Here is a 15,963-nt window from a genome sequence, read left to right as displayed (position 1 = left end):
ATCCCCAATCCCACTCTCGTCCCCAAACAGCTGATAAGGACAAGCCCATTCTACAAGACATAGCAAGGAAAACATTATTAGGAAGTGGGGGGATGGAATTAATTTCATTAAATATTTATATTATACTTTATAGACTAATGGGTGAAAAGAAAAGTGAAGGAAAAGAGTAATACAAGATGAATGAGAATGAGTACAGCGAAGACTGCATTCCATTTACAACAGGCATGAGAGATGAGGTAGCAAGTTCACATCCACATGTGCATGTAATCCTTTAGAAAAGGTAGAGAAAGGCATTATCTTTGCCAGTGACAGACTTGTGCGTTATCATTCTCCAAATTAATCAATGCTGGGCACAGAGCTGCTAAAGAGTTGCCTACCTCCCGAGGGACCACTATGTTATGCAATCTTTCTTCATTAAATATTTCCTATCAGTGAGGGCTGACAGTTTCTATGGCAATGTTACCAAAATTTCCCCAAGAGTGATAATGTTTCCATGAAAATATGTACACACCAGTCATCCACACAAGTGGTAATGTCACAGCAAAAACAAAAAGTGATTTACCTAATTGGTTCTGTCTTTAGCAATTCAGAGCTGTGAACCATATTTCATTCTCCATTTAAAGAGTCCAGCTGAATATTTACAATTCCTCCTTCTGCTTAAAAAATGAGGTTTGTCTTTTGTTTATGAATTATTAAACACAAATTATGCTGTTTCATCATGTAACATTATAATTCTTTCAGTCATAGCAATATTTGGTTTCTTATAAAGATCAACCACTGTACGTCAAGGAAGGTATATTAAATATTTTTCCTCATTCCTGTAATATTCCTATTCACCCATTGCACGTCTCTCAAAATCATACAAGACAACTCATTCTTCCCATATTCTGATCCTGTCTCTCATCCACAAAAGGCACAAAGATCTTCTGCAGGACAAAGGAACTTCATCCATCAAAGAATGCACACACAATACTCCTGCACCTTTCACATGTCTCCCAAAAATGTATCAGGGCTGTCACCTGTGAAAGCACTATTCACCTGTTGAGGGGAAAAGTTGATATCAGACTTTGTTTATGAGCACTTCTGTCTCCCCCTAACAGATGATCACCTCTTTCAGAAACACCAATCCTCTCCTCACTCAAAAGTGGAAGAATGCCTAAGGACAGAAGGCAGATTTCTATGTGATGCATAGTAACTGATGCATAGTAACTGAGTGTTCACTAAGACATGCACGTTCATCACTTTCTTGTTGCAACAAGCAGTCACTTTGCATGTGTGAATAAATCATCAGAGATCTAGCATCCTAGACAGAATCTTCATATTACCTCAAAGGACATTTCTCTAGTGAAGTCAACCCATATATTCACTAACTAATCAAGTGATGGGCATGCATGTTAAAAACGAGCTATATGAACAAATTTGTAGGCTCAGGCAACACTTCTACATTATGCTTCCAATTTCCTAAGTTTGGACACGAGGTGCTAAAATCATGTACTTATCAAATATGAATACTTCATCGGCATAGTTGACTCCCAGTTTCATCATGTAGGAGATGGTTTTGCAAAGCAACATTTCGAAGAACATAGATTAGTGAGAGGTAATTTCCATTACAGGATGCACAACAGAGATTGAGATCAAGAGAATTCAAAGAGAGAATTGTGGGACTACATAAGCATTAACAAAACAGATACATATAAGGCTCTACTACAGTCATTTATTTAGATCAAGTTGCTAATTTGTCTTTTTTAAAAAAATAAACATTAAATTGCTAGAATAAATTTTCATTACCTCAACTTGTGATTTGACAAACATATGTTCTAGATGCAGACATCTAGTATCAAAAGCTCCCCCACCATTCAATGCAACAGTTAACACAAATTCCAGATAATCATTTCCGTTGGATAGGAGATTGTAGCAAATTAAGTGTTGCATACTTTTATACCAATTGTGTACAACATATTTTATCTTTGGACAGTTGAAAGGAATTGTATTGGTTACTGAAAAATCATGTAATCAAAAGTGCCCAATAAATCTGGCATAGAGTTCAAAGAATGCATACTACCTACAATGCACTACACTTTAGAGTATGAGCAGCAATAAAAGCTCTTTAATTTAGTAGCATATGTGTTTTTTCCTCCAGTTTTCATTTGTCAGTACTCACTTTTCATGATGCAGTCTATTTACAATTAAAGCGGCCTGCTGACTGTAGCACAGTAGGAGGGTGAAAACCATATTGGCCTCCCTTCAAGAGGGCTCTTCTGTTTAATGGCAAATTATTTGCTTTTATCTTTTTAATACTTCTGCTCCCTTGAGCAACAGAAACTTATGGCCTAACTAGACATTAAAGAGACACAGAGCTGGTGCTACTCCATGTCTGTTCCACCTCTCTTCCTCTCAACATCTAGCTAAACAAAATGTGTGATGCAACATCATTGCCCCTACCTCAACCAAGTGAGACAGGACATGGCAACAAACAGTGCAAAGAGACCGTACCATGCCTTGTATTTGTTGATACATTACAAGTTGAGAGACACAGGGCAGTGTCAACCCCATCTCATACCATCTGGTTGGGCATTAAGAGCAAAATGTATCTTCTAATTTAGTACTTAGCTTCTGACACCCTAGAATATCAGTTGCTTTCTAAATAATTATGGAATGAATTTCTTCTTAAATCACTCACACTTTCTATCAGCCAACTATTAAGAAGGGCCTTTCGAAAGACACTGTACCACGCAACAAGCTTGGTTAATAGCTACTGGAGCAAGTAACTTTCACAGAGTAGTCTCTTTTGTGTATTTATTTTTCTGTGTAAACCACTTTGAGAACTTTGGCTGAAAAGTGGTATATAAATATTTGTAGTAGTATTTTATTAAAAAAAACTTGGCAATATTAGTGGACTTCAGAACTGCTCCTCCGCAGTTCAGTTTAACTGTACAAAAGAAAACATCAAGTTTGTTTTAAATTTGCTGCACATCAAGCAAGTTTTAAGTCTGCATCTTGGTTATCCAACTTGCAATATCCAAAAATGAAGCAAACAGGATCCCATTTGGATTTCTAGGAACACACACTCAACTGCATATAATGAGTAATCACAAAATCATCCTATTGCCCCCTACTGACTATCCCTTACTAAAAAGATCCCATCATAGTCCAGAACTCACAGAATACCAAGTAAATACATGAGAAGCAGCAATTTTGAGTTTTGGAGATTCAAAACAGTAGAGATCATTCAGATAAATCAGGCAGCTGCATGGAAAGAAGGATCCATCTATATATTTATTTCTCCTAGGCGTAACCATTGCTAATCCCATGTGCGACAGCTCTCACAAGAAGCTACTGGACTAGCGATGGGACAGAGAGAAAACAGCCACTGGGATGAAGAGGCTGTGGATGAGGCGGCGGCGATAGGCCGGGCCACCGGCTGCCAGGAGGAAGAGGTGGCCAGGCCACCAGAAGGAGGTGGCAGCGAGCCCGGCCACCAGGATGAGGAGGCGGTGGCGGGCCAGGCCGGGCCGACAGCCAGGAGAAGGCAGCAGTGGGCCCTGTTCAGCCGCCGGGATGAGGAGGAGGTGGTGGCTCACGGCCCCCAGGATGAGGCAGTGCCGCCAGGAGACAGTGGCTTGAGGGCCAGTACGGCCCGGCCTCCAGGAGAAGGCGGCAGCAGCTGGCCCGACCACAGGGAATGGCGGGCAGGTGGAGGGAGTGGGCAGGCTTGAAAGCCAGCCAGAAACTGCAGAAGGGCAGAGGGAAGAAGCGGGCTGGGTGGGCCATCAGAGGCCCATCAAGTTCTTATTAATATTCTTCTGACTTTAAAAAAAAATCTGAGCACCCTGAACAGTAGCTTACAAATGCCCCAGTAATGAGTACATAATGCTGCAGGACTGCTGAAGCTAAGCAGGTGTGGACCTAACCCTTAGATGAAAGACCACTGGGGAACTCCATAAAACAGCAGGAAATTTTGGGGGGGGGGGCTTTCAAAATGAGCTTTAAGTTTTTAGAAATATCTACTACCCCTTGACAAAGCCAAGTACCCACAGTCTTGATTCAATGACATTCACAATCAGCACAATGTAAACCAAATAGTTATGTTCACGGGTTTTGCAACATAAAACAATATAAGCAAACATCAATATTTAGATAATACAATGTAATTATTGAGCATCAGACATCCCTCCCCATGTGACACAGCAGAAGCTGTGTTTAGCAAGGATGTGGTGCTTCAGATGTAACACACTGGCTGAGAAAGAAAGGAAAAAATATCACTACCAGCAGTTTAACCTTCCTTCCAATGGGGGAAGTCAGCTTAGGCCAATATTTAAGGGATATAAAAACTTAAGGGATATAAAATAAACCTGACAGTCTCCTGTGCGAGTTAAAATAATGATGGGGACCAGTCTATCTTCCAGTGGAGAGGCAGGTGGAAGTGTGCATGTGCACAGCAATGTGCACAAAGGAGAACAGTGTGAGATAAGCATACCAACACATTGCTGGGCTAAGAATATGAACACACACACACTTGTGTGCAATAAAAATATCTGAAAAGGTGCTGAATGGGCATGCAAGACAGGCACGTGCATGTGTGTTTACAACATGGGCATTAATAAGCAACAGGTGTATATGGGCAAAAACAAAATAGGTGGATGTAACCTGGAATGGTTGGGGTTAAGGAGTGGCATACAGAAATGTCAAAATTATATTTTGAGGTGTAAAATGTATTGATGGCCAAGAAGCGGATGCATATCTAAGGAAAATATGGAATTGCAAAAATATGTATATGCACAAGTGCAAGACTATGTGCAGACATATAGGTGCACACGGAATCCTCACATCCACATATAGCTTGGTGTAATTGTAGCTGAAAGAAGTATAACATATATGTGTACCAGTGTTGTGCTTTCCAGTGATGCGTCAGTTTACGCACTCTTTCTGATGAATTACTCACAGTATTTAAAAGGCAGTAGTCAATAACGGCATCTTCTTTATTTCTAGGAATTTTCCAGCCAAAGTACCATAGAGTAGCAGCTTCCTTTCGCCTCCCTCCCCCTTTCGGTGGCTGCAGAGCAAAGCTCTTCACCTCGTTTACTCACCTGTCGTCGTTCTGCCATCCCTGATCTCCAAGCAACAAATCCCGGAACCTGTACCTGGGAGGGAGAGGAGGCACCTCACTCTCTGGATCCACCATCCTGCCTTGGAGGGAGAGAGAAACACTCAAGTAGTAGCAGTAACAGCAAGCAGACAAGGCGGCGGCGATCCGCGACGACGTGTCTTGTGCTGAAAGAAGGAAGGAGAAGCCGCCACCAGCCTCTTGCTTTGCCAGAGGTGAGCATGCAAATCCGCTGCACCTGCTGGGAAAGTTCTTTTTGTCCTTGCAACCTGTATCGCAACAAGAGGCAAAAGCAAAGCAGGAGGGGGCGCGCGCGCCGCAGCCAACCGGGCAGCGCCTCCAAATGCACGCGCAGTTGCCTCAGCCTGCCTGGATCGACAACAAAGGGCTGCCTGCTCCCATCATCCGTCCCCAGCCATGCAAATGTCGTTTGGAGCTGCCGCTAGCAGCTCACCCAATCAGGAGTGGCTTTCAGGAGCCTACTACGGTGACGTAGACGGGAACCTCGCCTTGCCAACCAATGCTGTTCACCTATTTAGCATAGGGAGGGTAGGGGGATTTCTCGCCGGCCAAAATCAATAGGGGCGATGCGGGGGTGGGGTGTAGAACACGGCAAGTCTAATGGGCAGTTAAGATTAGCATCCTAAAAACTCTGGCAGTTACTTCTGAGTAGCAGTAGCAACTTCTTAAAAAAAAAAAAAAAGAAATGAACTTGCTCCTGTCCTTTATTACACAGACATTTATTTGATGAAGCTTCACCACCCTCCTGCCTGTCACCATGCGCTTTTTCACACAGGGCTTTTAGTTCACATCTCCTCTGGAACGGAGAGTGTGCATTCACATAGCAAGATTTACCCCCAAAGACCCTTTGAGCTATTGGGGAGCACTTCACACACCATTTGGGTTTTTCATTGCACATTAAGAGTATAGCCTGATTTATATCCAGGGTTAAAAAATCAACTTTTTGCATTTGGGCTTTTTTTTTTTAAGCAACTTTGAACTTGCAGTAAAGCCTTGTAGTAAAGCCTTCTGTCTGAAAATGTTCCATGGGAGGCATTGTACCTGAAAAACAGGTGAGCAAATCCATTAAATAAAACAAGCTACCTGGGTGTTTTTCATACAATAGGCAGAGAGGTACTCTTATCCCTGGACTTTGAGCCCAAGGTCCAGGGCCCCCACACCCCCTGGGGGCCCCCAAATCCTCTTTAGTCTGTCCTAGATGGTATGGTTTGAGCCCTAAAGCCCTGCAAGGCTTTACTGTGAGTTAGAAATTGCCCCAAAAAACTGATACAAAAAGTGATTTTAAAAAAAACACAAAACCCTGGTCATATATCAGGCTACACTAATGTGCAACTAAAAACCTGAATTTTATGTGAGGTGCTCCCCAATAGCTCACAGGAACTTTGGGGTAAAACTGCCTGATATGTGAATGCACACCCTCCATTCTGGAGGAGATACGAGCTAAAAGTCCTGTGTAAAAAACAACCTGATGGGAAAACCTTCCTAGCAACATCTGTGTGGCAAGCTACCTTTAATGGCATAGAAGCGGAGCCATTCAATTAATTAAAAAAAAATTCATTAGGCAATTTCAAAGTAAATGTGCATAGAATAGACTCGGGCAGGGTTCTTAACCTTGGGCCCCCAGATGTTGTTGGACTACAAATCCCATCATCCTCAGCCACAAAGGCCATATCTGGGGATGATGGGAGTTGTAGTCCAACAACATCTGGGGGCCCAAGGTTAAGAAACCCTGGACTGGGAAATAGACCCAGCTCTTGAAGGGCCCCCAGCAACACCCCTCCCTATTCTCTTCATGATCTCCCTCACTCTGAGGGGCCACTGGGGAGAGGAGTGAACAAAGGCCCCCTTTCCCCTAGCTACGCCCCTGGCCTGAAGTATCCTGTCTGCAAAAGACCTTGTCAGGCCTAGTCATAGGCAAGGCCTCTGGGCCTCTAATAACCAACCATTTACTCACACTTTGTAGATGTTTCCAGTGCAGATACAGCAGTACTGCCACATGAAGATGCCCTCCTCATTGCCACTGTTATATCATCAGGCCACACAGAATACTGGATATTAATCCACTGTAACAGCTACTTTGTTATGAAGACAAGATCCTTCAGACAGCTCACTAGATTCTACAGGCAGAACAGCCACACAGGCCCCCTAGCATCATAACAGGAACATACAAAACATTAGTGGCATGGAAACAGTGGGATAAGTTGAGCTTTGTACATAGGCAGTAAGTAGGCTAAACATTGCTGCAATTACCTCAGTGTTTTTTAAATGAAATGGGTGTCACCTGACTGCCTGCGTGAAGGCAACAGCCCCAGGACAAGCTGCCACCACCACAGCTTTTCATCCACATGCTGAAGAGGCAGCACCTCTAGTTGGTAAAGAAGAAATCAAAGCCAAATGGAAGTGGAAGTCTGAGGGTGGGGCAGACCAGACAGAAATGGTAAAAATCAACATTATTTGGAGACACATCCATCTTTGGGGACTGGCACTGTTAGAGGTTGTTGATTTTTACCCACAATAGGTAAAACAGCAGAGCACTAAGGAATGAGCACACACTCCAGTTACAGAGTACGTAGCAGAGGATGGTTTGGATATTGCAACTGTTTAGAGAAAACACATCGAGATCCTTGTATGACTAAACACTAAATATTTATTGGTTAAATACACTTAGATAGGAAAGACCTATATTTAATCTAAAGGACTACATAGTGGATAGGTAAGGAGAGAGAGAGAGAGATGTTTCCATCTGTTCTCTAGGAGGAAAAGGAAGGATTGTGACTCAGCACAGGAAGTGCTGCAGAGTCAGTTCAGGGTTCATAGAGTAGGAACAGATAGGGAGACCCTGATGCACTGTCTCTACTCCCAATGCCCCTAGTGGTCATTAGGACAGTTGGTGCAAAAGGTCGATGCACTGGAAGTTCATCTCCAACACCCCTTCTCATCGCCTGTCGCACCTGGTCACGACTCCCATCTTCTCATGAAGCATCTGGAATCTGTCTCTGGATAATGGCCTGGTTAATCCATCTGCCAGCATCTCTTCTGTGGGGCAGTACCTCAGCTGGACCACCCCTTTTTCTTGCAAGTCCCGAACATAGTGGTACTTTATGGGAATATGCTTAGTTCGAGATTTCATCTTCTCCATTTGGGAGATCTGGATACAACTTTGGTTGTCCTCAAACATCACTGTGGGCTTTGGTTCCTCGATGCCAAAGTCTAATAGTAGTTGGTGTATCCATACTGCTTCCCTGCACGCTTCACTTGCTGAAACGTACTCCGCTTCTGTGGATGATTGCGCAACAAGTGACTGCTTGCGGCTACTCCAAGTTATGGTTCCACCTCCATACAGGAACAGGTGTCCACTTGTGGACTTGCGGTCTGTTCTGTCCTCGCCCTAGTCTGCATCCACATATCCCACGAGTTTGGGATTGCTTTTTGCTGGAATCTCCAATACATAATGTGCAGTACCTTTCAGGTACCTTCCCAGTCTTTTGACCATTATCCAGTCCTTGTTCGTTGGCACACTCACTTTTCTGCTCAGGATTCCCACTACTGAGGCAATGTCTGGCCTTGTCACTGTGGCTATGTACAGTACAAGAGTTTTCCAATTGCCTTTCTGTATTGATTGTTGGCTGGTAAAGGCTGGCTGTCCTCATCGTACTTCCAGAAATCAGCATCCATTGGCGTGCTGACTTCATTGGCATCTATCAGTCCCAGGCATTCTAGAAGATCTTTTATTTTCTGTTTTTGGTTGAGAAGGAATGTTCCGTTCTCTTCTCTTTCTATTTGGATGCCAAGGTAATATGAGATGCTTCCGAGTTCCTTCACCTCTATTTCCTTGTTCAGGTGTTGTACAATTTCATGACTGTCTTGCCTTTCCTCATGTGCAAGAATCAAATCATCAACGTAAATCAGAATGTAAGTCTATCTATTGTCTCTGAGTCTAGAATATAGGCAGGGGTCAGCTTTTCCTTGCGTGAACCCCTCCTTAAGTAGTAATTGATTCAGTTTTTCATTCCATGCTCTTGCTGCCTGCTTTAAGTCATAGATGCTCTTTTGCAGTTTGCACACTAGCCCCTTCTTTCCAGGTTCCTCAGAGCCTGGTGGTTGTTGCATGTAGATGTCTTCCTCGATTTCCCCATGTAGGAAAGCAGTCTTTATATCCAAGTGTTCAACTTGCATCCCTTTGGCTGCTGCCACGCTGAACAATGTTCTAATTGACGTGTGTTTCACGACTGGTGCAAAAGCCTCATCATAGTCCTGACCATAGATTTGGGAGTATCCTTTGGCTACTAGTCTGGCTTTGTAGTGCTGTACATCCCCTTCTGCATCCTGCTTGACTCTGAAGACCCATTTGCATCCCACAGTCTTTCTTCCAGCAGGTAGTTCCACAAGTCTCCAAGTCTCATTTTTGTGCAAGGAATCAATTTATTCCATTGCTGCTTTTCTCCACTTCTCAGCTTCATCAGCTGGCAACCTTTCTATATCTTGCCATGTAGTGGGTTCTTGCATCTCTCCTCCTTTAGCCATGAGTGAGAGTCTGTTAGGTGGAACCCCTTTGTTATGCCTCTGGGAGCACCTCAGTTCGGGTTCCGGTTGTGCAGCCCCTTCTGAATCTGGCACTGATTCCTCGGGATCGCTGCTTGACTCCAGATTCATTTGAGTCCAATCACATGGCTCTTCATTCATCTGGATTTCTGGGGAAATCTTTGATGCTTCACCTTTATTTGGTCTTTGTCTTTCATCGAAATACACTGCATTGCAGACTTTGACCTTTCCACTCTTTGGATCAAGGATTCTGTATCCTCTAGATTCATAGCCAACAAAAATTCCCAGTTCACATCTGCAATTGAGTTTGGTCCTCTTTGCTTTGGTAATATATGCATAGGCCATTGAACCAAATACTTTGATGTGTCTTAGGGTAGGCGTTCTGTCATGCCAAAGTTCAAATGGTGTCTTATTTGTTGCCTTGGTTGGCAATCTGTTTTGCAGGTAGTTAGCAGTCATCACTGCTTCACCCCAGAACCTGTCTGCTAGATTGGCATCATGCAGTAGACATTTGGTCATTTCCACTAGAGATCTGTTCTTTCTTTCAGCTACCCCGTTGAGCTGTCCAGTAAATACCATTTGATTTCATAAATTCTTTCATCTGGTTTGGCATATATTCCCCTCCATTGTCTGACCTCAAACACTGGGGCTTCCTTTCAAATTTGTTGTTCACCAGTGCAATATATTCTTTAAATTTCTCAAACACCTGGCTTTTCTCTCTTAGAATATATACATAGCAAAATCAGGAGTAATCATCAATGAAAGTCAGGACATACCTATTTCCACCTGAACTCATCAGTAACGGCCCACAAACATCTGCGTGCACCAGTTTCAAAACGCTCCCGGACTGTACATTTCCCTTTGCTGGAAGAGTTGGCTTGACTCCTTGTTAAGAATGCAACACTGCCATCTGCTGGCCATTTCTGGATATGCCCTTGTATTAAATCCCTCAGTTAGTTCCCTCATTTGGGAGTCAGTTTTAGAGTTTAGGCTTCAGTGGCCCAATTTTCTGTGCCATAAGAAATCACAGTTTTTGTGTTGGCAACTACTTGCCACATTTGCTTGTGCATTAGCACAGTCTACTTCAAAAAGTCCATCATCCCACATGTGGGCAGTCATGATTAACTCATCACCTTTAGAGATGTAGCATGCTTCATTTTCAAAAATTGCTTTGCACCCCTTCTTGAGTCCATGCCCAATTGAAATCAAGTTGACTTGCATCTCTGGCACGAAAAGTGCATCATTTGTTTTAACCTCATAAGCTTCAGTAGCAGAGCCACAAAGTATCTTTGCTGTCCCCTTGCCAGCCACACTTATCTTCCTTGAATCTGCTAGAGTGACATCTGATCTGTAGCATTTGTTGAGTTCAATGAACAGATCGGGATCACAGATTATATTCTGGGATGCACCTGAGTCCAGAATGAAAGTGTGAGCCCTTTTTGGCTCTCCTAGGGCAGCTTTGTAGCTTTTGCCGTTACTTGCCCTTTCACATAAGCCACTTTGTCTGTGCTTCTCCTCCCTTCTTTGTTTGTCACCATGACTCATCCCTGTGTTTACTTTATTGCCATGGTGACCAGGTCCGTGCCCTCGTAGTTTCCCGCTTTTTGAATATGCTGGTGAGTCACTGAGGCTACTCTGCTTGCTAATGTTGAAATTACTTTGTCTGCTGAAATATGCCAGAGTGCCATCGCTTTCAAATCTCTCTTATATTAAAATTTCTCTGACTCGACACAACATGATCAATCTTAAGTTCACAATGAGATAGTTCAAGAGCGACAATTAGGGGTTCAAAACTTTTAGGCAGGGATTGTAGGATTGCCCCAATTAGAATGACATCATTCAATTCACATTTGTTATTCTTCAAAAGCCTGCTAATCTCTAAAATATTCGCTGTGTGGGCTTCAAAGTGTCCCCCTTCCTGCAGTTTGCTTTCGCATAGCCTTTTATACAGGAGAAGAGCTGTGTTTGCAGAGACTTGTCCACATTGCTTTTTTAGTCTATCCCATGCTTCTGAGGCTAAATCTGTATCCCGCACATAGATCAATAAATCATCACTTATACTCAAAATTAAAAGGCCATACGCGTGTTGGTTTTTCTTGTCCCACGAGACTTGAGCAGCTTCACCTTGGGCTGGCCATTCCTCCGTGAGCACTTCAAAGATTCCTTTTGTCATGGAGATCGCTTTCATCTTGAGGGCCCAGGTTTCGTAGTTATTGCCATCCAGTTTGGGAAAAGAATGAGCCATTCCTGAGTAGGCTGTAGTCTCAGGATCCATGCTGCAATTTCTAACTAACTCAGCTGCACTTTCAAAAATGAAATAAATAAATAAAATAAACTCTGCTTGTGCCTAGAAGCCTGTTGTTCCTGCTGGGCCCATAACCCTGTTAGAGGTTGTTGATTTTTACCCACAATAGGTAAAACAGCAGAGCACTAAGGAATGAGCACACACTCCAGTTACAGAGTAGGTAGCAGAGGATGGTTGGGATATTGCAGCTATTTAGAGAAAACATATGGAGATCCTTGTATGACTAAACACTAAATATTTATTGGTTAAATACACTTAGTTAGGAAAGACCTATATCTAATCTAAAGGACTACATAATGGATCGGAAAGGAGAGAGAGAGAGATGTTTCCATCTGCTCTCTAGGAAGGAAGGAAGGATTGTGGCTCAGCACAGGAAGTGCTGCAGAGTCAGTTCAGGGGTCATAGAGTAGGGACAGATAGGGAGACCCTTACTCACTGTCTCTACTCCCAATGCCCCTAGTGGTCATTAGGACAGTTGGTGTAAAAGATCGATGCACTGGAAGTTCATCTCCAACAGGCACGATTTGTCCAGGCATGGGGAGCTGGATACAGCTGGGCCCAGCCAGACATATAGCTAGAATTGATGCCAATGTGGAAGATGCTCATCTGGCTGATGGTCAAGATTTTCTTCTTCCTCTTCCTCTTCTTTGTGGTGTTCCTGGACTGTTGGCTTTTACCTCAAGAAGGAAAGTCATGCTCACTCACTCATCTTCCCCACTCCAGTTGCCTTTAAACTGTCTCACCCAGCTCCACAATGATGCAACTTGATTTACTGGCTCAGTGCATACACACCCATGTAGAACTTGTGTGAAGGGAACACATTGGAAAATAATACCTGGCCATCTCCTCTCCCAGCGAGGCCCAGGGCCCAATAGGGAGGAGCTCCATTAATGCCGGCTCTGCTGGAGAACTAATCCTTGTGTTATCATCCATGTAATACAATTAGCACTGTTATTAGGGCCTTAATAGGATGCAGACATGCATGTATGCCAGCACCCCCAGCATCTCCAGGGCCTTCGCTATCCTGTATTGAGTGGATAGCCAGGGCTGGTTTCTAGGGTTGCCCACCACCTTCTCAATCACCTTGCCCAGTCATGGAAGGTTGCAGATAGGCTTGAAATTGCTTAACACTGAGGTATCCAAGGCAGGCTTCTTCAGAAGTGGTCTAATGTTTGCCTCCTTCAGACAAGGAGGCATCCTGCCCTCCCTCAGAGAAGCATTTATGATCTCTACCAGGCCCTCTACAACAGCCTCCCTGCCAGATATTATAAGCCATGTCAGGCAAGGATCAAGAGGGAAGATGGTAGGCTGCACCATTCCAAGTCACTTGTCCTCATCTTCAGGGGTCACAAACTGAAACTGATCCAGGGTCATCACATAAGAGGAGCTGCTGGACACCTTGGCATCAGACTCTGTAACAACTGTGGATTTTGAATCTGAGTTGGCCTGAATACGATAGATTTTGTCCACAAAAGATTCATTAAAACGTCACAAAGTAATTGTTGGTTCCAAGTACTGATACAAGGGGGAAGGGGCGCACATTAGCCCCATTCACGACCCTGAACAACTCTGCCAGATGTGAACTCGCAGATCCGATACAGGAGGAAAAACACTTTTTTGCCATATGTATCACCTGAGCATAGATCTTCAAATGTGCTGTATGTAATAATCGAGTCGAATCTCTACTTGCGCTCTAGTCATCTACCTTGCCGCTTCAGCCCCCATAGTTCTTCCGTATACCAAGGTGACAGCTTCAAAGCAGGTCAGAGAGGATGCTTAGGAGTGATCATGTCCAGTGCCCTCATGAGTTGATTACTCCAATTCTCCACCAAAGTGTCAACAGGATCACCAGCAGAGCAAACACTAAATCCCTCCACGGCTTCTTGGAATCCTGTTGGATCCAGTAATCTTCTCTGGTGAATTATCCTAATGGGCCCTTCGCCCCTGCGGAGGTGGGATGTGGCCATGAATCCAACCTTAACCAGATGGTGGTCCATCCATGACAATGAGGAAATCACCCACAGAACACCACCTTGTTCAGAGTGAAAGACCACATCACACATGTGACCAGCAATATGCAGAACTGCTCTTACCCCTGAACTTTGGGGCCAAAGTCCAGGGCCTTCACACCCCCTACCCCTCCACCATCCTTTAGTCTGATGGTGTTGTATGTGTCCTCAAGAATCTTCATGTTAAAAATGCTTATCTTGCGGGAGGGGGGCTCCAAAGACCTTTAGGTTCAGGCTCCAAAATCACCTAGGTGCACCTCTGGCAATATGCATCAGTTCCAAGACCACTTGGGATAAGCCCACAGTTGTCATGGCCGCTATGAACTCCTGAGCCACCCTGGACAAATTGGTCCCAAAGTGGACATTGAAGTCCCTGAGCACCACAAGCCTGGGAGATTCCAACGCCAACCCCGAGACCAAGTCCATCAGCTCAGTTATGGACTCCGTTGAGCAGCGGGGCAATCGGTACACCAACAGAAGTCCCAATCTATCCCTGATCCCTAAACTTAGGTACACACATTCAATATGGTCAGACACTTCGACAGGGATCCTGCAAGGGAGATATTGTTCTTATAGACCACAGCCATGCCACCTCCCTGCCCACGTCCCCTCCCCTGCTCTTCAACAGAGTGCTCTGGAGGGAGAAGCCAGGACCAGACTGGACCAGACTTGGCAGTGTTCTGCACACCGAGTATCACACAGATGCATGAAAGGAGCAGAAAGAATTGGACAGAGCAGATCAAAAGGCATCAGGAATGATTTGCTTGGTAGTGTGACCCAATCTTAGTGCATCTTATGGTTGTGCGTTTTGTATTTTTTTTGTTTCAATTTGTTCCAAATCCGAATCAACCCCATTTTGTATTTTGTCCAAAATTAAGCCTTCCGTATCACCCCAGTTTTGTTTTGTGTCCAAATTAATCCGAATCTGAATTAATTCAGATTTAAAAATGGGTCACATGGCCAATAGAGTTGGTGAGGGTTATAGTGCCCAATGAGTGGAAGCTAGCACAAAAATTTCAAAGGAATTGGGCAAATGGCTGCTTTTTGGTGAATTTCTGAAGTTTGCGCGTCTTTCAGATTTTCCTCATAGGGTATAATGGAGGTTTCAGGAAAAGTATAGCTTCACGCGGGGGCGGGTGGGGGGAGGGGTGGCCCAAGGTGGAGTGTGGTTGCTGGTAGTGATGTAAATTTGGTTTGGATATCTATCTTATCAAGAAAGAGCCAATGCCCTATTCAGTTCATGTTTACACAGGCAGTGAGTCACATTCCTTGTGAGGCAACATTGATTCAATTTCTTACACAGGCAGTGAGTTGCATTGTTACATAAACATTCCTTGTGAGGTAACGTTGTTTCAGTTTCTATTTCCTTGTTTCTTCCTGTTGTGTCAGCAAGTTAACATAGCTACTGTGTGGTCCTGAGTTTGTTTATTCATTATTATTTTTATTTATTTATTTATTTATTTATTTATTTATTTATTTATTTATTTATTTACATTTTATATCCCGCACTTCAAGGAGCCCAGAGCGGTGTACTACATACTTAGGTTTCTCCTCACAACAACCCTGTGAAGTAGGTTAGGCTGAGAGAGAAGTGACTGGCCCAGAGTCACCCAGCTAGTATCATGGCTGAATGGGGATTTTGAACTTGGGTCTCCCTGGTATTAGTCCAGCACTCTAACTAACCACTAAACCATGGCAACACCCTGGTTCATCAGTAGTGCCCAGTTGGTGCAAGGAAGCTACCACAATTTTTTCAGAGGAACTTGGCAAAGGGCTGATTTTTAAATAATTAATGAAGTTACCTGTCTTTCAGATTTTTCTCATAGGGTATAATGGAGGTTTCAGCAGTCCCGTAACTCCACTTGGGGGGCACTGAGGTGGCCCAGAGCAAGTGGTGGTGTTGTGCACATAAGGTGCCAACCACCCACATGGGTTAGGGAGCCAACCCATGAAGTACAGGGTTTTGCTGTTCTAGAGGTGTT

General features: G+C 43.9%; 1 protein-coding gene across 6 annotated transcripts in view; it reads right to left on the bottom strand.

The window, feature by feature from the left end:
- Positions 1–7,253, bottom strand: part of KCNT2 (potassium sodium-activated channel subfamily T member 2) — a 366,405-nt gene extending 359,152 nt beyond the window's left edge. For all 6 annotated transcript variants that reach the window (XR_008307289.1, XM_053250672.1, XM_053250674.1 and 3 more), the window contains exons 1-2: positions 7,080–7,253; positions 5,088–5,187 (exon numbers count right to left, since the gene is read on the bottom strand). Coding sequence is in view for 5 of the 6 variants with exons in the window: in XM_053250672.1 (XP_053106647.1) it covers positions 5,088–5,187; positions 7,080–7,140 (161 nt within the window). In the remaining variant the exon portion in view is untranslated. The remainder of the gene's footprint in view (positions 1–5,087; positions 5,188–7,079) is intronic.
- Positions 7,254–15,963: the final 8,710 nt, after the last annotated feature.

This window comes from Hemicordylus capensis, chromosome 4 (genome assembly GCF_027244095.1).
Source record: "Hemicordylus capensis ecotype Gifberg chromosome 4, rHemCap1.1.pri, whole genome shotgun sequence".
In the NCBI taxonomy this organism is placed as follows: domain Eukaryota; kingdom Metazoa; phylum Chordata; class Lepidosauria; order Squamata; family Cordylidae; genus Hemicordylus; species Hemicordylus capensis.
Note: the sequence above shows the minus strand (reverse complement) of the source record. Positions and strands in the feature narration are given on the sequence as shown.